At 37.2% G+C, this 25,464-nt stretch overlaps 1 protein-coding gene across 2 annotated transcripts in view; it reads right to left on the bottom strand.

Moving 5' to 3' along the window:
* Positions 1-25,464, bottom strand: part of CERT1 (ceramide transporter 1) — a gene marked incomplete at both ends in the record, with an annotated part of 72,125 nt that overhangs the window by 40,065 nt on the left and 6,596 nt on the right. For both annotated transcript variants that reach the window (XM_082012942.1, XM_082012943.1), the window contains one exon: positions 11,414-11,530. In XM_082012942.1, the coding sequence (XP_081869068.1) occupies positions 11,414-11,530 (117 nt within the window). The remainder of the gene's footprint in view (positions 1-11,413; positions 11,531-25,464) is intronic.

Genomic DNA, 25,464 nt, shown 5'->3' with positions numbered 1-25,464 from the left:
ACTAGTAACTTGAGCAATCCATTTAATCCTCTCCTGAAAGCACACATTCTCTACCACAAGTGTCACTACCAGCATCATAATGTACATCAGTTCTAATCAGCTGAGCAGCCTCAGCTGTATTTGCTTGTTTAAACCAGCAATTTTAATATAACACACAAATCCCCACAAGTTATTTCAGATTACCGGGGGAAGAAAGATGGACATCTCTCTCTTTACCCCCCCCCCCATTTTCTGATGCTTGTGTTCATATCAATCAATGGATGACATTTAAATACTAGCAGTTAAATTAAATCTTTCTTCCTCCCCTCCAATTTAAAAATAGTTATGCTCAAGACACCAGAATTTTTATTCCTCTGGAGTACATCCATTCACCTACGTGACACTGAAGTGAAGAGCAAATGCACATTTTCAAGCATTATCTGTTTTCAGGAGAGAGAAAAGGATCTTTTTGTTGTCCTACAGTGGAAATTATATTAGAAGAATTACCTTAAGAGCTTCCAATAATGGCAAGTGGACATTGAATTAAAAAAGGAGATGCCTCGAGTCTTGTGTTTTTAAAAGAATTCCCCCAGCTCTTCAGAGTCACATCAGCTCCTGCAGCTATTCTCTTTTTCAGGAGGGGCACAGGGGAGAGGTGCAGTGGTGGTGTGTGAGTGTTTCTGCGGCTTGTCTCTCCCGAAAGAGCCAAAAAGGTAACCCTGTTGAACCTTACTGAATATATATCATTGCTACTTCTGCACCCCACCCACATGGCTGAGCAGCGTCTGCTCCCTATGGCTAGGGTGTAACTGTCCTGTTCATATCAGCTTGGTGAGTTTCACTGTAATGAAAGCTCACTGCAGAAAAAACCCACCCCTTACCAAGCCTTCTTCAAAAGAAAAAAGACTGCATTTGGTAGATGGAGGCATACAGAGTATGCAAGATTTTTCTATTAAACTGTTAATACACAGTACTATTTGAGCTGATGAGTAATAATTCTGAGTAAACAGCAAGCAGATTTAGTTTAGTAGTTTAACAACTCACTACTTCCACATGGTATCAAGAACTGGAATTACAGAGCTGCAAAGAGCTTAGTTTGATTCCAAGGGGCATTTACCACTGAAGTCAAGCTTGACATAGGTCTTTCTCAATGAACAATATTGTTTTCAGGGAGACGATGTAAAAATGTGCTTCCACTCTGCCACAGAGAGCTCAACTCCTAGAACTAGCATGTGTCTTTCTGCCAGAACAAACATTGACATTCCCCTTACTTGTACTAAATGAAAGTATACACTATCAAAATGATCTACCACAGTTGTTTTCACAAAGTCGGTTAATAACAACTTTGAGTTTACTACTAGAACCCCACTTGTTCACAGAAATGAGACTGGTTATTTACTGCACAGCCAGCTGCATGTTGAGTCTGGTAGCTTAGTTCCAGTCACCTCAAGACTCAGCATTAGACTTGGCATCAAGTTTACTTCTGCCAGGTACATCACCCTTCAATAAACAGCATTAAAAAAAAATATTGACTAGACATACTCCTAACAGCTTAGCAGTATTGTTACAAGCCTTTTACACTATCTGATACTGAGTTAGCACTTTTCAAAGTGTCTTCTTTCACACAGTATTGCACCCACAAGGCAATGCTCTGCTAATTTGTATTTTGGCCTGTAATTTTCAGGCATTCTTTAGACATTTCAGGACACCCTGGATCACCAGTCTGGCTACACAGCGATCAAAAAGTTACTTTAACCTTTATGTGCATTTCAATCTTCAGTCAATTAGTATATTTAGCTAATTTAAGGTAAAGACAGGAGTAAACCATCTCAACTAAGTTCACCTTTTAGGTGTGGAGGTTAGAGAGAAGGAGAGTTCTAGACCTCTACTAAGATTATGACAACTACTTGTGAATGCTCTGATTAGATGGAGGAGAAAACTTTTTAATTAGGAACATATGGCAGACAGTGATCACAGCTTTCAAAGATTTAAGATTATCCTAAGTGCACATACATATACAGCTTCAGACTCAGATAAGCAGCTCCCAACAGAATAACAAGCAAGCTCAGCTATCAACCAAGATACCACTAAATGATCTTCACCCAGCCCGTCTCCATACTTTAGAAATCACTACAAGCAGCACAATCACTTAAACTGAACCCAACCCAAGCAGCACAAAGAACTACTTCTGGAAAGACCCAAGACAGCAAGGTTGAAAAGACTGAAATTGATAGAACAGCAGCAAAAACTTCACTTGTGTACACTGAAAAAGACCAAAGTTCAAAGTTTACTTGGTTATAAGAAATACTGTACTGCATAAGTACAGGACAGGTAACAATCTACCGATAGTTCTAGAGATGAATCAGATTTAGCGGTTCTCAAGCTGAATAAGTACAAAAAAATGGTGTTGCAGAACAGGGTAGTTGACAAAACCCACAAAATAATCCTACATTCTATACAACATCTGTAAGATTCTCAGTAGGAGTACTGAGTCTAATTTTGATGCTGTACCTCAAAGAAAGATGAGGACTAGTTCAGAAGAGAGTCATACAAGGTACCAAAGAGCTGTAAAAGATGTCCACATGAACAACAACCGAGGAATAGGGAGCTGTTCAGGCCCAGCTGTTCAGCACAAGACAGTAAGAAATCTTAAGTGTTGCAAAGATGAAAGGAAAAAAATCTTCTCTCCGGGCTGACTTTAAGACTATGCCATAAAACTCAACTCGGATTAGATGAGGATGGCAAGAAATGATCCCTTTAACAGCAGAAATAGGCTAAAATGATTCCATGACCCATCCCCTCCAGCCCTGTTACAACTTACCAGTCTAACTTATAATGAAACACAGCATCTGATAAGGACTACTTTAATTCGTATTAAGGGAAGAATTAGGATGAACTTTATTACTCTTCCTTCAGCAGGGCCGTTCAGTTTATTTTTCCTCTGATACCTATACTAGTGTCAGATGCCACTGAAGAGCAAGAAGGAAAAGCCAGTATTCACAGTTAAAGGACCAGTGAACTTGAAAAGCTAGAGAAGGTGCTTGGACTTGAAACAGCTACATCCTTCTTCTGCATATTTCCCACTTTAGTCTGAGATACAGGCCAAAATAAGCGTATTACTGCAGAGTTCAGAAGACTATTCTTGAACTTAATTTTTTTCTTTAGTTATCAGGGAGTATTCTTGCAAACTCTTCAAATTCAGCTTTGAAGGGAGATGTCAAATGTGAATACACAAGAACTTAAGTTACAAATTTTAAGTCAACATATAACAGTGACAGAACAGCAACAAGAGCAGATCTAAGTTCCTGCATAAGCTTAAGCAACATTTCATGACTTTCTAGTTTCAAACTAGCACGCAATGTTTTTGCAACACCTTTAAGCATATGTGTCTACCACTCATCAGCTACTTGCCTACACATTCAAGTCTGTTAAACAGGTAACAACTTTTTACAGCTTAACACAGATATCTTGATGCTGTTCTCCAGCCTCCTCTCAGGCAAGCTGCACTGCTGCTGCAAGTCCACCACAGTGAGAATGGGGCACTAGCTTCTGGAGCAACATGTGATATCACAGAAACTAACAAGGGTATTCTATACAATCAGAATGTCAGCAAACAGAAACATTTAGACTTTGTTGATGTGCTCCAGAGCATCAGGTAACAGAACAAGGCAACCCAAATCAATCTGATAGGGAACAATAGCTGACACCAGTACTACATAAGAAAATTGTTCCAATGCTTAGGTCACCAACATCAAAGGAAAAAAGAGGCCTTGCTCTTCTACAATCCTCACGATGAACCTGAGAAATAAAAACAAAAGTTAAACAATGTTTACCTTACTCCCATACCTCCTCTGCTTTCCTTCACCTGCACTGTTGCTTTCACTTAAGTTAGTCTTATTTGTGAATGGGTACAGAGCTGAAGTAGGGACAGAGGAACTGTTGTTAGGATGAAATGCTAAAAAAAATGAACATGTTAGGGAGCCACATTTTCCCCTTTTCAGACCTCAGCAACCACTGCTGAGGAAACAAATAATTTAAAAATCACACATTACTGAAACACCCAAACTCCAGGAGAGGAAGTAGCTGGAGAAATGTCAACAGAAACTATTCCTATTACTCCCACCTGTATGACATATCTGAAATTACACTATTAGAAAGTTTTAATTGTAAAATAATCAACACAGTTGTATTTGTAATTAGTATTTACTCGTCAAGATTAGAACAGGTACCATTTGCTAGAAATTACTTGACAGTGCCTAGCTGTCAGCAATATAGTGAACTGGTACCAAAGAAGTTACATTTGTAAAGGTCAGAACATCAATGTAGACTTCGGAAGACCATTTACACAGTGTTTTGCCATGCATTTAAATACAGCCTATGTAAACATCTAAACTACTATTTCAGTGGCTCCACAAAGATCTGCCAGAGAACAGGAAAATTGTTTAATATACAAAACTATTTACTGGTGGCAGAAATTTATACTTCTCATTTAATTTCTATTTAAGAAGTTTATTAGATCAGTATGCTGAATCAAAATGTTTCTATAGCATTCCTACTCTGCATATACTTTCCTACTCATTCTGAACTCATCATACCTTACTGATACTAGTTTCAAAATCCCGATACACAACAGATTTGGACTGATATATTTGCATGACTTCATTAGCATTGTCAGTAAATTAGTTGAATCTTGGGGCAGGATTCAAGGTGTAGAAAAAGAGAAAATTACCCTGTCTTCACAGAATGTTATAGCTCTCCTCACAATTGCTGAAAGCCTGTGTACAAGTTAAACACGTAGTACCCTTATGTACTCTCCCTTTCCTGTTGATAACCTAGGCTCTTTTTCACAAAATAAAACTCTGATTAACAGGTCAGAAGTTTTTTTTGCTTTGCCATCCACAGCTAATACAGTAGTGGTATAAGAAAGTTACCTCCATTAGCATTTTTCAATGTTTTCTTATCACAGCTAACTAAAAATAATCTCATAGATCAATATTTACATACAGTATTCAAATAAAAGCTTGACTAAGAATTGCTGATTTGAAATTTCTTAAGGCAGTTATAAGATTGAAGGAATGGGTAGATGCACTCGGGTCTCAGTCTGAAGGTAAAGCATTCCAAATACAGAACAAAACACAGGGAATTGAGATACTGTGTGCTTATAAAGTTGGAAGTGAAATTTAAGGTTTCCTCTGAGTTTGAAAAAAGTTAGTCCTGCATTTCGTCTTATACTTGAGTCCATAAGAGAAATAATGCAAAATCAGAAGACCAAGTTTGATTTTAAGAAATACTTCAATATTGTACGTTAATATTTTACCTGATGTCCTTCATCCTGTTTATCCAGAAGCTAATTTGTATTACCAACAGATTTAAGCAATCTGACATTAACACAACAACTAGAATGGTTTGAGGGTGCTCTTTTAAGAGTACTCTGTGGACTATTTTGTTGCATGTAAGATGCTTCTTAAGTGCACAACACTACGGTGCTCTGGTTTTAGCCATTGGGAGTTTCGCTTTTGTATGGTGTTACACTCACGTGAGACTAGCAAAGGCCCACCTCTACCCCTTGTCCTCTCCTCAGACACCTACCTGGCTGCCTTCAACATCACAATTACAGTTAGTAGTAATATTTTTCAATGCCTAACACCACATTCAGTAACTCCTTTAGAACCGTTCACTGACAGGAGAAAACACAACATGCAAATGACCTTCAGGGTGAAATTAATGACTTTTAATACTTTGTGCATCAGGTAACAACTTTTTTGAGGTTATGTGGAAAGAACCACATTTTATGTGGTTAACAAGCACTGTGTGAAAATTTCAAGATAATGTTTTTTGTGGTTCCCCCCCCCCCCCAATATTCTAAAGTGCCCTTATTAACTGCAATCAAAATGACACTGTTTAACATTTGCTCTTCAGTTTTCTAAATTAATCTATGAACTAGGATCTACATTCAGAAAATAACTGTCTCAAAACTAAATGCCCCAATTCTAGTTTACTTGTTTGGAAATGTATCAGTGTTCAATAAAGGAAGACAATCAACTGTATTAATACTTATGCCTAAATTTGACTTTACTAGCCTGCCAAATCCCGCTTTTTGGTTTTTCAGCATCTTAACTAGATCTTACTTAAACAGTCAGGAAGAAAAAAAAAAAAAAAAGGACGTGAAGCATCTTAGTGAGTTTGGCAACTGGTAATTTAAAAAACAAGTTGTAGAGTATTAAGAATTTCACAAAATTAGAATAATTTACAAGCTAAACTATCTTTGACCCTCTGAGGCTGCCACACCTCAGAGGAAAAAATTTGGGGAAAAGTTTCTAGACAAGACACATTTTGTAAGTTTTACTCTTCCCTATGTTTCTGTATTCTAAGTAGCTTATTCCTCCTCTCCCAGTATCTGATCAACAGTAGAAATAAGGAACTGGTCACTCCTTCAAGGTAGCTACTTGATGCCTTTCACAGTCAGACCTTGAAATTCATGACTCCTGCTCTAGTTACAAACACTTTGTATATCACCACTTCAAAATGAAAAAGAGAACTTACCTACTCTTTACATGCCAAACTTGTTGGATATCTAGATATCCCTCTAGAGAATGACCTTTTCCAGTTTGACACACTGAAGGCAGGTATTGTAAGAAGTTCAGCAAGACTTAAAACAGTGTTTCAGTCCGATAAACACAAGATTTTGAAAATCCAAGACTGAAAACACGATCAATTTATTTTGCTGAAGAGTCCAAGTCAATAATGAACACATGCAAAATCTGTGTGGAAAAAATTAAAACTAAGATGGAACAAAAAGGGATAAACCTAAGCTGATGCAGAGTTTCTCATGAAACATTCATTTCTAAACAAGTTCTCAGCAAGTTTTCAACTCAGGTGTTAGATTAACATTAAAAGAAATCATTAACTTGAAGTCCTGAGATCCAGATAATTTGTTCAAAATAGATTTAATTACCTAGATGGTTCTCACAGCAAACAGTAATTCACTCCCTGCATCTATACCTTCAGGAAGTAACGCAAGCTTGTAAGTTAACATATTGACTCTACCAGAGCAGAAGGTAAAGAATGAAAACTTTGGATAAGGTTAATATATGTAAAGAAACACTTTCGTTTCAGTGATTCATTTATAGAAACACAGCACACATTCATTTTATTTGTTAGAAGTTACATGCTGCAGGAGTCCATGTTCTTTACAGGCAAACCGAGACATTTCCTCACAGCACAGCACTAACAACATTTAAGCCAGTTTCTCTAACTGTAGGTTAGAAATTTCATATTCCACTTTCAAACCACAGTAGAGATCTGGAGTCAGTCCTTCAATTTATTATTTAAGAATCAAAAGCATTGATACCTTGGTGCTTATGCACCCTCAATGTTTTTACACCCAAGAAATGTGGAAACATAGTCTGGTCTTGAGTTCTTCAGCAATATACATTTCCATTAGATACATCCAAGAAAAGGTCATCAGCCATCCTAGACCTGACTATCTCTTAGGGTAGGAGAACAGAGAATCATTCCTAATGATACACACCCCTTTACAACCAGCTATTTTGCAGGTAAATATCTGCTCAGTACATTCAATGAAACATTTTAGTAGAAGAAAGAACTCCTGGTTACGCATAAACTGTTTCCTCATTTGCCTCAACGATGGTCTTATCACTGTTTTCCTTCACTTTTCCATCCTCCAGTTGAGGGAGGCAAGTATTTTATAAGATGTACTTGAAACATTTAATCAAGAACCTTCATGCAAGAAAAGGCTAATGCAATGATTAAAAAAGAGCAAATTCTAACACTTTTTATGCTTGAACTTCAGATGTTTTAAATTTCTTGGCTAACAGCTACTAATTGGTGTTGCTAAGCAGGAGGTTTTTCTAAGTCTGCTCATACACTAATATAAAATTAATTTAAAATGTGTTTTCTTCTGTTTAGAGCACAATGAAACACAGTCACAAAGTTTCAGTCCATCTTTCATACTCTAAAGATAAACAACCTTGTGACATGCTACAGTAAGTCTCACAAACATACTTTTGTTAGCAAACAGCTTAAGCAGCCTACCAGAACTACCTAGCCACTCAGTAAGCAACAAAGAGCTTCAAAAACAAACAGAAAAAGTACTTTATATAGCAGTAGGCTCAAGTTAATTAAAATGACTGCTTAGTAAAGTAAATAATTTCCTCTCTCAATTTTATTCAAATTAGTATGTGTCAGTTCAAGAACCATGTTCCCAAACAAAAACAATTATCTAGCAACAACAGCTTGTCAAGGAACTTTTGCTTGAGTTTTGGTAACGTGACCAGGAAAGTTCCTTCAGAAAATTTCAGCAGACAAATCTGAAAAGTTCAGTGAAATGAGATATTTTGCCTCATAAAACACATCTTCTCCTACTCTAAATCAACTGTTTAGCTATAGAACTTCCACATGAGCTGAAGAAAATTAAAGAATGGGTGAAAAGTTACTTAACACTAAGGATCACTGAAGTGTTGTTCATATAAATTCAAATGAAAAATGGGAGTAACTTCCAGACTCCAAGAAAACCTATTTTTCAGATCTTATCAAGAAGCAATACATTTTTCCAGCACATTTTTCATGTAAAGTTGTAAATAAATAATAGGGTATAGAACTAACAACTCTAGAAAAATAGAGAAAATTTAGAAAATAGACAAGACATTTGGAGACACATTCCTTAAGAAACAGACTGAACAGTGGATTTGGAAATTTGTTTTATGTTTAATTACCTCAAACGCCTATTTATGTGCATACAGCATTTTTCCAAGGCTTCTGGTGATAAGATTCTTATGTATTTTAGTAAGAACAGTTAGTAGGAACAGATGCACCTCCACATCTACAACATTCATCACATGAAGCTGCTACTGTATTGTGAAGACAGAATATCACACTGGAAAAACACACCAGCGACTATCTTCTGAGATTTACTTACATACTTTAACTTCAGGCCAACTATTGTTACAAGACTGCATTACCTTTTGCTGTTTTCCTTGCCTTTTCTTGATCATAATATTTAGTTGCACAGTACAAAGAATATTTTAATTAATGCATTGCTTTAATATATTAAATGGTTTGATGGTTTATTTAGATATGAGGTATCATAATATTTCCCTCTCCATTTAAGAATGAAAACAACTGCTATTTGTCTTGAATACTGTAAATGATACAGAGTAAAAAGGAGCATGCAAGAAACTGAAAAATAGCCATGAAACTGCAAACTATACATGCTGAAAAAGCCACCAGATTCGGACCAGTAAAGTCCAGTGTTATTACATTAGGACAGCAAGATGCAAGCTGAACTATTTCTTGTCAGTTCAGCATATACAGAGAGAATTTTATTTCCACTTTCTAGTGGTAGACATACTTTCCTTCAGTTTATATAACATTTCAGAACACAACTCTTTTAGCAATGAGTAGAAAAATATAACTTCAATAAAATAATGAAAAAAGCAGTCATTACACTTATCCTGACACTAACTCTAAGCAAATACTGAAGAAACTTGGTAGTAGGATTATCCATGAAACCTCTCATTCCACTACTTTAAATGTGAAAACACGGATCTGGTACAATTTATTTTTAAAGAACACCAAGTTCTCGCAAAGCATGGAAGTTTAAAACAGTCCAAACTGAAATCAAGATTAAAAGAAGCCTTTTCCTTTTAAAGTGGAAAACTGCATAATTAATCAAGTTTCTTCACAAAGGGAGGTCACTTTTGGAATGCTCCTCAACTCACTCATTAGTGATCTGAAAAGCAGGCTGAATAAGCTGACTTAAGTTTACCAGTAATACCAGACAGAAAAAGAAAAGCAAACAGATACCTTATGATGGGGCTGTGAAGCAGAAGAAATTCAGTGCTGATCAATGCAAGGGGGGTTTTTTGTACATGATAAAGAAAAACAATTCCAAATTTACACATACAATAACCACCTCTAAACTATTACCGCTTGATACTTCCATATTATAAATACGTGGTTCCATAGAAGTGTCAGCTCAGAACTCAGCAACAGTTAAGGACAGCCTTAGAAGAGGGAAAAGAACAGCATGAAACAGACCTCCCTTTGAGGCTGTGCAGAGCAGACTGTAAGACAGGATTTGTTTTGGGTTTTCCTTCATTCATTCCTGCATGGTAGCATGCAATGATCCAGCCCGCATTTCTGCTTATCCAGACTTCAGGTTAAGTTCTGCATTTTACCAGCTAAATCATTCACCAAACCTAGTCTGTATTTTAGCCCAGGGTTATCAAGTTCCATGTCCCCACAACCCCATACCCTAAGATCCCCATGCCAGTAAAAGTTTTTGAAATGCCAGCACTATGGATGTGTAATCCAGCAACTTGTTTCAAGAGGGTGCACTGAATGTTTCTTTCACATATTGCAATAGTAACAAATTGCAGTATTTTTTTTTTAAGAATACTCCATGGTTAACTTCATATTTTTCACTAGACTACAGAAAATAAAACTAAGTTGCAAAACCAGGATTATCTGTTTTAATGTTACCTCTGTATCAAAGTGAAGGCAAAATGCCATGCTATAAATGGACTAATACTCTAATTGAGTTTGAGAACCATTATCAAAAGGCAGTACTTTAAATTTAAAGAGCATATATTGCTTACTATAAGAATTGATCAATACAAGGTGAAACTTTCTAATTACACATAGTACTTATATAAGCAATACTTCAAGAAGCTCAAGGTAGAAATATGTACCTACTTAGATATCTATTTTAATTTGTATTCCTGTAACACCTGTATAACCCAGCTGCAGAAGTTGCATTGTGCTAGGTATTGTAGTTAAACTCAACACCTTGGGGCAGTGCCTCTCTTGTACCTGAAAACATAATGGATGTTTCACATGCTACGTACTTTAAAAATACCTGATCTACAAGCCCTTAAGGAAACATGAAAATAACTGAGTTCATTGGAATAGATGAGGAAAGCTGAACCAAATGCTGATGAAAAGTAGGGCCTTAAAAAGACAGAGAAACAAAAGCAAGTAATCAGATACAGTAAAAGCAGACAAATGATGAAAAGACAGGAGCCTAAAACATGGAGGGTAATCTATGAGGACTGACTCTAAGACTAACAAGTTTAACATTTAGGACAGATAAGAAACAATTCAATAATCAGTGAGAGAGGATGGAGAAAACCAATTAAAAAGTCACTCAAACATGATGCAAGCTTTTTCTTTTTCAAGTTACAGAGCTCAAGAGAGGTTCACAATTGTTACCTTCCAGTTCCCTAAGCTCTTATCTATGATGAGCAAGAAAATCAATTCATTTGAAACATATTTAACACACAGCTTCAATTGTACAGCTTTTACCTGTCATAAACACCTTCAGTACTTTAATCACTGTACAAGGAAGCCTATAACTCTCTGCAAGCACCACCAGATCTCAGGGAGTGAAAAAGAAAATCAGAAAAAAACGTACCTTGTGTTGTTCTATTGCATCTATCCACTGTTGCCTGTGGTCTGGATCCTGAGCTCGGAGGTACCAAACACTATCGTTTACGCTAATATCAAATCTGCATTCGTCAAAGTCATGGGGCTGTGACAGAAAAGAGTGTAAGAGTAGCTAAAATTAGCAACATGATCAACAATACCTCACAGAATATTTTGACACTAAAATCATGTAATTAAAAAGCCTGGTCTATATTGTCTTGAATTCATCCTGGATTCTAAATTCTGTTTTATGTAGCTGTCTCAAATAACTAACATACACTCTTATAATGAAAAATGCTGATCTTCTGAAATAGAAAACCTGTTTAATACATTCCTGTTACATAAAACTGTCACAAAAAGTTCCACACAAACACTGACCAAAACTTCATATTTGAAACAAATCCTTTAGCAAAGTAACTACTAAACACAGCTAGGAAAATTCACTTTTTTTCTAATTTCAAAGCAGGAAGAAAAAGGTTATTGCTATCAGTACTGACTTTACATCGAAGGAATACATACATCATAGTAAAAAGCACCAGGACAGAACCATAAAAACAGACTATAGCAAAAATGCAAGAAAGAGCAGGAACTAAATGAAGCTGTGGTACCCTCTGCCTCAACTATTTTCACCAGGTAAGACAGGATTGTCAGATAATTGGGAGCAACATGCAATCCTTTCCAATATCACCACTCAAATACATCTAACTTTTGGTTCACATGCCTCAAATAGTAAGAAGCTTTTACTAGCATTACAATGAAGCTGGTAAGGAAAGCACACAAAAGAACCCAACTTGCCCAGTGCTCTGACACTGTCAGTTCAAAGCTACTCCTTAGCAAACAGGTTCCACTATAAAAACCCTAAGTTAACTGAACATGAAATACAAGTTCTCTAACACGCATTTTACCAAGAGCAAATAAAATACCTGAATCACATGTGACCTGTTCTTTTCCTAACACAGAACAAATGAAGTTGTGGTCAATTAACCCCTTCCTCAACCAGGAATGAGTTCACATTTCATCTTCATTGGTAACTTGGCAGACTTTAGTATGTAACTTTTCAGTATCAGTTGTTACGTTCTCCTCCCCACTGAGTTATTGACAAACTTGCTTGGTTTCCCTCTTGCTATAAATGCTTTTACTGTTTTCTGTAGCTGCAACTAGCAGAGAACACAAAGTGTTATTCACCACTTCTCAGGTCTGTATTTTATTTCTAACATCCTCCTCAGACTAGTTTGAGCCTCTCCTTGCACTTGCAAGTTTTTCCATTTCTCTTCACTTTCTTCCTGTAGATCTCAACTCATTTCATTTAGATCTCCTTTTTTCCAAGATTCACTTTTCTCCTTAGGCTCAGAAGCGATTATAAATGGTACTGTTCTTAGCCAGCCATCTGACAAGATGTTGGAGGATACTTAGGGATTTTCATCTGTAACAAGCTAAGGACCTGTGCTGAGGCTAGGATATGTCCTACTGACCTTTCACAACCAAGACAGAGCAAGAACAAGGAATGTTTTAGTCATGCAGGGAAGCAGGAAGCAAGTCATTCACTACCTACCCTCAGGACCTAAAGCACATTGGAGAACTTCAGCTGCTTTTTTCTAACACCCCTCAAGCTGCATACATACATAAATTGAGAGCACCAGGAAAGAAAACCCAGATTGGCACTACACAGAATGGGAGCACCTGAAAGCCTTCACAGCATTTTCAACAGGGAGCTGGGCAAACGTTAAGAGTCAGTGGCAGATGCAACCTGTGCATGCCAAGGGCTCCTTCTAGAGCCAGCATTTAAACGTGCCCCCCCCCCGCCCCCCAATCATAATTCCATGCAAGAATATGCTCAAGGAATAGGCCTCCAGCATCCCCAAACACCCTTTCTATCTGGCTCCTAAGCTTTCTCCCAAGGTACTTGCATAGAATCCTACTGAAATAAAGGCAATTACAACTATTCAAGTGTCCCAGACCTTTCTGTATAAAACCAACTGATACTAGCTCTTAAATTCTAAGCAAGCAAGAACAGTTTACATGAAGAAACATTTACTTGGCTACAGTTACTGAGGAAGTCCTTAGCCAGCTCAGGTCTCATGAGTCATAGCTGACTGCGTTGCCACAAAATCCTTCCTGCTATACAGCTCTCAAGCCTGCGGTATTCAAGAAACAAGCTTCAGAGCAGTATCTGCTTAAAAAACAGTGGTTCAAGTGCTTAAGGCAAATCACACAGGGAAGATTAAGTGGTTTTATATACTTCGTACTGTGAATATTCACTTCTCCCACCCCCCCTCCAAAACAAAATCCAAGTAGATCCACAAACCTGGGGAATTAGGGTGAGACAAAATTCACAACAGAAAATTCTGGTTTTCCTTTCTGAATTCCAAAAGCCCATAGAAATATTTGACTAGGATGTCTTGCCTTTCCTTACTGTTATTCTTAAGCAATAAGAACTCACTTTTTAGTTACATCAGCTGTCTACTTTTTTTTCTTTTTAACAGGCTATAGGAAAACCTTCTTGCAAACAAGCAAGTAAACACCCACTTTATAGCTTTATGCCTACCGAAATAGTGATGATCATTTTAGGTAACAAAACATGAGACATCTAATGGTCTGCTCATTAGTACATTAAAAACTTTCTCATAATGGCACATTTACACATGTAGAAAAATTTTATCAAGAAAATATGGTTAAAAATATAAAAGCTTATTAAGTATTTTTCCATTCTTTGCTACTACCCAAATTTGCCTTTCAACTCTGCTTTTTCTTTTAAATAGTGATTGTCTTATCTTTCCAAAACCTAGCTAAAGTAGAGGGCCCACGGCACCCATGAAAGTAGAAGCATGCTAAGTAGAATTTAGTATTAGCTGTTAGCATGCTATGCAAACTTTAAAATTAGCTTGGTTTAACCCATTACAGAGAAGCTCTCTCACCTGAGAATCATCTTTGTAAGTCTGGAACAGGCACACATTGTATGTGTTACTTTAGCCGTGAAACCACGTTTAAAATTTGAAACCTACAGTTCTCAAGAGCAAACCTGGCCAATCTAGTTTCCTGCACACCCAGCAGAGAGGTTCAGATATAGGAGTGATGATATAGAAACAATTTTTTAGATTTTTTTGTGGGTAATCAACTATCCTATAGTCTCACAGTACCCGATTTATTAATTAATATTTTATCCAATTATTTCCCTGTTAATAATGTTGACTTACTATGTAGCATCGAGTCATGGTGTATATGTAACAGACCTCTGACACAGGCTATTCCCAACTGCCTACTGAAAAACCAATGACTTGTAATAGCAAGATCTAGAGTATAACAAATGTGCACTTGAAGTATCAGATGAACTTTGGTCAAAGACATGCAATGGCACTGTGTTATTAGAAGAAATGAGAGCAATACTGAAATAGTTGTAAAACAGCATGTGCACACAGCCATTGCCTAAAGAGACCTACTAGTGACTATGGATATCCTATGTAAGAGCTCCATGGATTAATGATGGTGTATTAACGCATTTAGATATGCACCATGAGAAATCATGGTATAACTAATGTACCTGTCCTATCTGAACACATCTTGAAGAATTCTAAGCTTCACTGAAGTCATAACAATTTGCCTTTAGAGCTAACTATCAGTTAATGACTGCAGCATATAAGATACATACTGGCATTTGAAGTATCTCGTTGCTTTGGTGGGAAACCAAACAGAAAATTCAGTCCCTCACAGAAATATGCATATGATGCTTCTCAGGTACCCCTTAGGGGCAAAGTATTTGTGTTATCCACCAATATCATGCATCAGCCACAGGGGAAAAAAAATAAAAATCGGAATTATAGCACTGGGAAAAACATCAGCTTAGATTTTATTTGAAATCACCAAGTTAAACTCATTAGGAAGACCAGTATATACCTCCTGCCTTACAGGCAGGAAGCAAGACAACCTCACATCAAATTTAGAGAATGCAGAAACCACATGCACCACTTTTTTAAAGCTTATTTTTATAGGACAGTCAAATATAGGAGGAATATACACTACATAAACACTACAGTATCCCTAAAATCACTATTTGTGTATTGATTAGCTTTGTTACATCTCAATCTATGTACTGCAGCGTGCCATGGAAGACCCAAAAGCTGTACATAAACCAGCAGCAACAATACAATACAGATTTCACAAGAAAACCATGAGGCAACACCCAGAGAAGATACACTACACTAGGAGAAAAGCCATGCTTTGCAGCACTATGTTGACCTGGCAGAGAGAGTGGAGAACACTGGACTTAGCCTCACAGTGACGGGAACAGAGAGATCCCATCCAATGAAAGCAGTGGACCTGCAGCTAAAGCAGAGGCCTGCTGTACCTTTGAAAGCTGCACGCTAAGACTTAAGATTAGCTTGGTGTGAAGCCAAACATAAGAACTTAATGCAGTACAACTATAGAAGCATTTCTATAAATGCAGTATTAACATTACCAGTAACAGGCTTTATGCTAACCATGCAAGGCCCCATCCTGATCTGTGAGGCTCGTTATTAACTTACGAAAATTGGCTTTGTGAACTAGAGCTTGGTACCAGATGTCTCGTTAGGACATACAATTTAAGCACAAGATACCAAAGGCCTTGAAAATATGGACCCAGACTAAAAGCAGAAGCCCCAGAACCATTAACAACTTGTCAGTGGGTCAGTTACTGGTCAGTGAGAAAGTACAACCTCCAGAGCTGGGAAGGCTGCTTTTGCTCCAAGTAGCAGCAGCTACACAAGAGGGAAAAAAAAAAACCAACACAAAGAGCTGAGCAACAGGGCAAGGCAGCTGCTGCAGTCTGGGAAAGCATCACACCTCCTCAGCATCACACCACACATAGTCCAGGACCAGGAGCCTCAAACGTTTTATAAAAGATCCTAAATTGAGGGGGAACAACAGAAGATGCCTACTTCAATTCTGTTCCTGTCCTGGCATCCACTTCCCCCCACCCCTTATTGAAGGGCTCTTCAGTCATGTCACCTTGACCTCAGCAACTAGGACCATCAAGAACAAAGATACGAGGCTAGCTAATATGGTACTGGCTACAAGGTACTGCATACTGTATGCATACTGCATACAGCTAATATAGGATGTAAGTCAGACATAAGACTGACTGCTTTGATAATGGCTAGTAAGAACTAATGTATAGTGATAATTAACAATGTGTAAGAACTAATTATAAGCACAAGGCATGTTGCTAGTGAATGTCAGCCTAAAAGCTTTCATAGTGAAGTTTAAAATTGACCTGATTTGTCCATCTAAACTCTCCTACCACAGCTATCTCTAACTCCTTAATACATATAATTGTATTTGTGTACATATGTATCTATATATGCATACATATTTAGTTGTGAAAGAGCTTAAAAAAATAGCAAATTTTCTCCTTAAGAGAACAACTTAAAAAGCTTTAAGAACGTATTAGACTAGTCACAATACAATCTGTGTTAAGCGCCTGGAGACATGGAGGGAACAAATACTGTTCCAGTTGGTCCTCTTAACTGAGGAATGGTGGACTTGAGTGGAAAGACACACCAAACAGCCAAGAAGTGGCTGAAGTCAGCTAGAATATTTGATCTAATCCACACTGATTAGAATTCATAAGGAACATGGCAAAAGCAGAAACTAAAGTGTATGCCTAAAGGAGGCAGCAAAAAGATTAACTTGGAGAAGCAGAAACAACACTCAGGTAGTCATCTGTCAAGAACTATTCTGAGTGCAAGAACAGGTAACAACTTTAGGAGGCAGCAAAACAGGAGATGGCCTGGTGCAGCTGCATATTAGTAGATTTTAAAAAAAGAGTATTCTGACATTTTACTTGGCACTCTAGCAATGCTTATCAAAAAGGGAGGTCTGGTATTGTACTAATCCTCAGTAGACATGTTAAAAATGTCATTAATGGCTATCACAAAACAGATCAGTTAATCAACAGCAGGTTGCCTACAGGACTCTTGAACAACACTACATCCCCCAAGAGGGGTGACATATGAACCAACTGTATCCATAAACAATAAATCAACTGTAAATCTAACCTATGAATATGCACAGAAATTCAGATTGAGCAAGAATAAGGATTGCAAATACTACAGAAAAATTGGCTGAGGTATAAAATCATAGCTTTAACACCAACTGCAAACACTGGAATTATTTAAGGCTTGGTATAGCATCTGTAAGAAATGCTCCACAGCATGAAAATGCTCTGATACAAACCACGGGCAGCAATTATGATCCTAATTCAAGTACTTAAGGCAAATCACACAGGGAAGCTTAAGTGTTTTTATATACTTCATAACATTCAAGAGCACTCCATGGGAAAAAAACCAAAAACTTGAATGAAGAAACTTTTGCTTGCGCTCTCACTACTCTAAATGGTATTTCTTTTCCCTACAGAGGAAAGCCAGAGTGGTTCATAGTAGATCCAGCTCAGGTCTGCACATCACTATTAAAGTCTGTTTGTGCTGCTATTCCCATTGCAGAACTAAAATTTTCTATGGTGAACTTATTTTAAAAAATAAAATAAAAATTTATTTTAAAATTCTGAAGGTTTTCCGTATTACGAAAATACGAAGCAGGGTACCAGGATACAAAAACAAACAACAAATGCCTACAGAAAAAGAGAACTACCATTCTTTAGTTCTCTCAGACACAAATGTCACTAGCATAAATGCGACAGAGGCTGTCATGTAGCCTAGCTCCACAGTTCACAGTTATTAACAAAACAATACTATATACTGCTATGAAGGTAACTGCAGTTTACAAATACACCAGTGTTATACACTGTAATAAGACATTAACTGAGTGAAGACAAGTATTGTACTCACCTAATTCAGCACTACAAAGCTATTTATCTCTGAAGTTTTGACGTAGCAGTTTTTTGGTTTTTTTGTGATGCCAATAGTAATTTTTTTCATCTAAGATTAAGAAAAATTTAGCAAAGCCGCACAGCTTTGTTCACAGCTAAATGTGAAAAACTGTTCAGCTGCTCAATACAATCCTTGAATTTCTAAATTCCAGTCATATTTAAGCCAGATCCCATAAAAACCTCTAATGCTAATTCTCATTCATCCTGCTAGAACACCACATTATTTATTTTTCTGTGGACTGAATTATCACAGCCATAAAATCTTATAAGAGAACGATATTCATAAAAGAGTAATTTTACAATGAAGGCAAATATTAAGTACTACCTGGTTTATTATTATTTTTGCAAAGTTGTTGCAAAATTGTGAGAAATCATTGCTTTTCTAAAGCAATGTATTTTGGTTTACTTAATTAGACTTAAGAAAATTCTCTTAAGGGAAAAAGCTCAAATGATGTGAATTCCTCTGATGATTAGCTCACTTTCAGTCATTAGCAAAGACTTTAGTAGTAGCTTTCAGATAAAATATGAAACCTGATGTTTTCCCTTCCCTTCTCTTAGTGCAGCTCAAAGCAAGTTAAGAGAACGCCTCGTTCTTTTCGTACAGGTAGTCTTGAGAATGCTGTCAGTCAAGAGGTAATTTTAATTAATTTTCTCAATTTTCAGTTAAAGTTTTTGTAATCAAATTGAAAATGTTTTCTTTAAAAATGGCCTAAATGTACATGCCTTATATCGGAATATCCAAAGCTACTAAAAATGCTAATTTTCAGCCTTTAAAAGCAACAACAAAAAAAAGCCTTGTATAAGTCAAACTGACTTAACATAAGACTACTCTTCCTATATAAATGTGAAGTGTTTAGCATACATTCCACTGATGGAAATGCTGTAACCCAGGCTTACAGGTTTTTTCTTTCTGCAAGTAGGATGTGTATAGGGGCAAACCACACCAAGATCACTTCTCCTGCACTCAGAGTACGGGTTCATGCATTCTGTCTTTTGCTTCATCTGATGGGACAATACTGGAATACCAGTTTGCAAATCTGATGTCTATCTGCAAGCATCTTCACATTCATAAGCCTGAAAAATCTTTTAAACAGTCTCCACCAACTGCAACTTAAATACCTCTTACAAAAGCCAATATAAGAAGTTATACTCTGGAGAATGAGATGCACACCAGGCTATCAAAAAGAATATTTGCCAGCTCAGAGCTGAATACAGAGTCTTTTCCCACATGAACAGTCTCACTTTCCTACAATGCAAGGTACAATTTATCCACTAGTTTGTGGATTAGTTTTTCCACAATCCCCATGGAATTCAGGAAAAAGCATCCCTTCTGCACCATTCTGCAACTTCCTGAAATCCTCCAGTTACACAGTACCTGAACAAACTACCACTTCCTCCCCAAAAAAGGGAGTTCAGTGCAGTTACCACATAACAAGATCTACAGATCTGCCTGCATGTTCTCACAGGTCATTCAGTAGGTTCTGGACATCAAATAGTCACTCAAATGCCAAAACACCTCTATCCTTTCCAGTTTCCAAAAGGAAATCCAGAAGATCATTCCATGACAGTATGTACAGGACAAGAAAGGACAAGCAATTACCAGAACATGATAAATTGCATCTGTAACGTGCTACTGCTTTTGAAACAGAAGTTCAAGAGAGGCCTGTGTTCACACAGAAGCAAGGGAACCTCCTCACAACAGGAGGCAGCAAACTGAACGGAGACGTGTATTTGATAATTTAGGAAGCAATGGACAAAACCACTACCACATCTCAGAGAAGGCGTAACTTCTTACATGATGAGCTATAGAAACATGATGCTGAGGACCTTAAAAAGTAGCTTATGTGATGCAATAGAAAATTTAGGATCTTTTATGACCGTCTTCTAGAAAATATTTGAGGCTCCTGGTCCTGGACTATGTGTGGTGTGATGCTGAGGAGGTGTGATGCTTTCCCAGACTGCAGCAGCTGCCTTGCCCTGTTGCTCAGCTCTTTGTGTTGGTTTTTTTTTTTTCCCTCTTGTGTAGCTGCTGCTACTTGGAGCAAAAGCAGCCTTCCCAGCTCTGGAGGTTGTACTTTCTCACTGACCAGTAACTGACCCACTGACAAGTTGTTTATGGTTCTGGGGCTTCTGCTTTTAGTCTGGGTCCATATTTTCAAGGCCTTTGGTATCTCGTGCTTAAATTGTATGTCCTAACAAGACATCTGGTACTAAGCTCTATAGTTCACAAAGCCAGTTTTCGTAAGTTAATAACGAGCCTCACAGATCAGGATGGGGCCTTGCATGGTTAGCATAAAGCCTGTTACTGGTAATGTTAATACTGCATTTATAGAAATGCTTCTATAGTTGTACTGTATTAAGTTCTTATGTTTGGCTTCACACCAAGCTAATCTTAAGTCTTAGCGTGCAGCTTTCAAAGGTGCAGCAGGCCTCTGAAGTTGGTGTCAAATCATGAACACTGCTAAAACTTAATTCTCTTAATATAAAAAGTCAAGTGGGGGAATGATATTCTAACTGATAATAAAGGGTTGACAGAAGTACTGTTGGATTTACAGCCCTAATTTCAAGTGTGTGGTAACACGTGATTATATGCAAATACTAAAGTTGAATTCTGCAGCAATATTAAATAATGCTAAAATATTTAATGAACACACTTTTTTTTGGTCACATCTTAATCATTGTGGAATTTTTCATCATAATATGAAGAGTCTCACCTGAACTGATCTGGATGCATATTTTTCCACTTCTGGTTTAATTTCTCCAACACATACTAGGGAAGAAATCTTCCATTTCTCCACCCTGCCAAATAATTCCTTTTTACTTGCCAGGGTTATTAGCACTCTATAGCACTTTGATAAATACAGAGGAGCGTTCTGACATTTTCATTTTGAATATCAACCCGTCCATTGCTGGTTCAGATAACTCAAAGACATATGCAAATTTGCACAGAGGATGTGAATGCTAAATATAATTGTCCAGGAGAAGCCCATGTTCCAAGCACCTTCTGCCTGCTGCACCAGCACCAGCCTAGGCATCAACTCCCTTTCTCTCCCTCACTCTCCTGTTGCTCATTGGCATTTTCCTCTCCAGAATACAATCACTTTGGCACTTTCACATATGAGTAAGCATTCCTGACCACACTTGCCTCTGTCCAGAATATCTATTCAGATTTCTCTCCAGATTTTCCACCAGTGTGGATTTAGCTACTTCATTATTTAAGGCACACACCAAAGTGTAAAAGTACTAATTGCCACGTGTCCTAAATAAACTCCTATCTTATTAGGGCTTGTATTCTAGGTCTTAAGTTTACTCAGGTCATCTTTTTAGTAGCAATTAAAGAAGCACTTTATCAAATAACAGAAAATGAATTAGTTAATTAAATATTCATCACTTCATACTAAACCAGATTGTTTTCCAACCTCAGACAGTTGGAAACAATATATTCCCATGCAACTAGCAATTATTACAAATTTACTGCTATGGTATTTCTGCCCATGGCACAGATTTATAGCTTAGCTATAAAGATATTTTAATAAAACCTTTCACCAACTAAAGGCTATCAGTCCCCATTCAACTTAACTAGCAACAGATTGAATCAAACCTATCAGTAGATAAAAGCTGCAATTACATCACTCTTCTGTCATAAGGAGGTCTGTCAGCAAGATCAAAGTTTGCAGCAGTAACTAGAAAAAAGCAAACCCAAAGTTTAACCACATTAGTCCATCAGGTGGGTCCACTTCTATACACCACCACTCCAACTGCTTCCAAAATATTGCTACATTTCACATTTTACAAAATTTAGAAGAAACATGCCAACATACTGTTAACATTAAGGTAAATTTTTGAAAGTCTATTTTGCAAGACATGATTCCTTCCGCCAAAATTGTTTTAAGCAATTCTACTAAGAATATTTGCCTAGCACAGACATTTCCTTCAACTGAACATCACATCTCTATTCTAAAACTTAAATAAAAAGCTCTCATAAGAAGCTTCTGTATCTGTTAAATTGACAAACACATGAAGCATCCTCTGACATTTTTAAAAATAGATTGACAAGTTAACAATCTGTACTTCCTCTCACAAGTGCCCAATTATAGTATGACACCGGCCACTATTAATAAAGCAGAACTACTGCTAGAGTGAGGAAGCGTGGCTGTTCAACCAACCATATCTTTAAGAAGTGGTGTAAGTTTTTCATTATTAGTGGCTGATTACTGGAAAGAACTCTCTCTCTTTCTTCAGACTGTGTAAGGAAATGAGAAACTTAAAATTGGAAACTGCCAGTTTAGCTTTTGCATGTATAGCGCTCTTATTTTTGTAAACTGGAACTAACAAATGTATATACCAGCCCTAATTTATAACATGAATATTTATGAGGTTCTTCACAATAGCAATTTATTGTTATTTAGGAAAAAAAAAATTTAAGACAATTCACTAAACTGTCACTCAGGCAGACTTCAGTTTTCTATCTTCTTGCCGGTCCTGAGCTCCAGATATTCACAATAGATCCTTAAGAAGTCCACCCTTTCAGAATTCCATTCTGAAGGGGAATGGCTTGCAACTTGTATATTAATATAAAACATCATTACTGACTTCATTAAGCAACAGTGCTTTCTAATTACTGTTTCTGGAAAAAAATAGTTTACTGAAAATATCTCCATTATGCAAACAGAATTTATTGCTCAATCCTGGTCCAGGCATTTCCACAGAACTATGTCTAAACATCTCTTTAGAACACAGTAACATCAAACCATTCTGAAAAAAAAAAGACTAATAACCAATAGCATGTTTCCATTAAGATTTTGACACAAGTATGGATCACAGTATAACCAAAACGAAGGAAATCATTGCATCACGGTTACTGCATCTTGTTTAAGCTACCAAATCTACCAAATTAGAAATCAAGAATTTTTTCTACATCAGTAATACTTATAGATAGGAAGATGAAGAACGACCACTGAATTAAAACATGGCAAGTATGAATCCTAACTGAAAAAAAGCTGAAGGTTAAGTTGGAACATAAGCTTTTGGAACTCTTCATGTATAGGCAGTCACTTCTAATGACAAAAAATACAAAGTTCACACATGACTTAATCTTAAAATTTATCAAGCATGACATTTCCCTAAGCATTTTTCAAGATCCTCCATATGGATCCATGCAGAAGAGCTATACTGACTAGCCAAATCTGTTCTGGAAAAACCCTAGAACTCATGAGATAAACACTTAGTTGTTAAGAATTTGTAAACAGGTTTGAAAACCTATTAATATAAATTACCACCAGGATTAAATTAGTGCTGGCCTTTCTGCGAGACTGCCCCGCCTTAAGCAGGGGGAGCACAGCAGATGACCTCAGGAGTTCCCTTCCAGTTTAAGTTATTCTATGCATACCATGTTATTCTTGACATATCACACTGACTGCTTACATTAGTGCAAGTAACTCTGTACAAAAGCAGAGGTGGTGCTGCCATCAGAACAGACACTTACTTTACTTACTTGATTACTTCAAGGCAAAGACAATACAAGCTGAAAGGCCAGTTTGCCTGGAATTTGGATTTTGAGCTCCACAGAGCATTTCTGTGTGGGGTTTTTTTTTGGGGGGGGGGCGGGGGGGGGGGGGGAGGTAATGACAGACCATAGACCTTTCAACTCCAAAGCTGAATCCCACGGATCCACCATTACTGGACTGCCATCAACATCCACTCCTAATCATGTACATGGAAGTCCCTATTGAAAGTTTGACTTTAGGAATAAAAGAACTACAAAGCTTTACAGTAATGAAGGATCTCTCTAATAAACGCCATCTGGCTTTAACAACCAACTACAGCAGTAATTTAGGATGTCCACGCTAGACTAATACAACAAAGCTTGAATCTGTGCATATAACTTTTTGTAATACCCATGATTTCTTTTCATCCCCTGAACACATTGCAGAACTTTTAACCTGAGTTCAAGCCTCCACCCTATTATAAACCAATTACACACCTTTGAGGTGTTTCTCCTTATCTGGCTTAAAGCAACTCAGTTTGCATCATGCATTGACTTTCATTGTCCTCCCCAATAACTTAATTCACATGGCCAGTTCTTAACAGTTCATTACTTGATGTAATCCAGTGAGTATATAATAAATACTCGTCCTTTAGTCCTCTATTCCAGAAAAGTCAGCTCTTTTCAGTCCCAGTGGCTAATACAGAAAGTAGTCCAACCAGACACCATCTTTTGCATTCAGTTATAGACTACTGTCACAGGAACCTACCCGTTTTGGACAGATGACATTATAATTCTATACTTGAAATACCTGAAGAAGCTATTTTAACAAGCTAATTTAACAAGAATTCCTCTCATTAAAGAGGGGAGACATGAGTGTCTTATAAAATATCCCTGTAGAATTATCTATCAATCTCTGCCCAATGTGATAGGAATGACACAACAAGAACAGAAGCTACTGAGGCTTTCTAAATACAACATTCACATCTCAGTTAATACTCTGACTTATCATTAGGCTGATCTTCATTGCTGAAAGGACAGTGAGACTACTCAGTGACAGCAAACTTCCAAATTTAAGCTTATACATCAACAAAATATGGACATTCTATACTACTAGTTGCATTAATTACACACACAAAATCATTACATTCCCTGTTGAAACCCAATGTGCATACCTAATCTGAATGCCCAAAAGAAAGCTTCATGAAAATCCAATCACTTTTGCCAACACAAGGAAACTCTCAGCCATCAACACTGTCTCATACCACTCGTGTCCTGCTTTGTGCTGAAGGAAAGTTTTACTGAAATAAACCGGGTTAGGAGGTAAGCAGTTACTACACCTGACTCCATATCAGCAAGATCAAGGAAAACTAAACTTAACAGTATAGTGAAAGACTGTTGAAAAATATTCAAGACTAAGACCTCAACTACATCAAATCAGTGCCACCGAACATTAAGCCAGTAAAAAACCCGACTTCCCCTCTCTAATCACAAAACATATAGTAAAGAGTAAGTTCCACTGGTAGCAAAACTAGTTTTCACACATTATCATCTCAAAACTTATTTTATCAGCTATTGGGGTTCTCCTATGCATTTAAATACATGCTAGTAAGCTTATAGTGAGTAAGACATTACAAGGACAAAGATTAACTGTGTACCTCAGGAAGAATATTTTTAACATTTATCTTTGAGC

The sequence above is a fragment of the Phaethon aethereus genome (genome assembly GCF_964289735.1).
Source record: "Phaethon aethereus genome assembly, chromosome: Z".
NCBI classification, from domain to species: Eukaryota; Metazoa; Chordata; class Aves; order Phaethontiformes; family Phaethontidae; genus Phaethon; species Phaethon aethereus.
The sequence above is the reverse complement of the archived record's forward strand: the minus strand, read 5'-3'. Positions and strand labels throughout refer to the sequence as shown.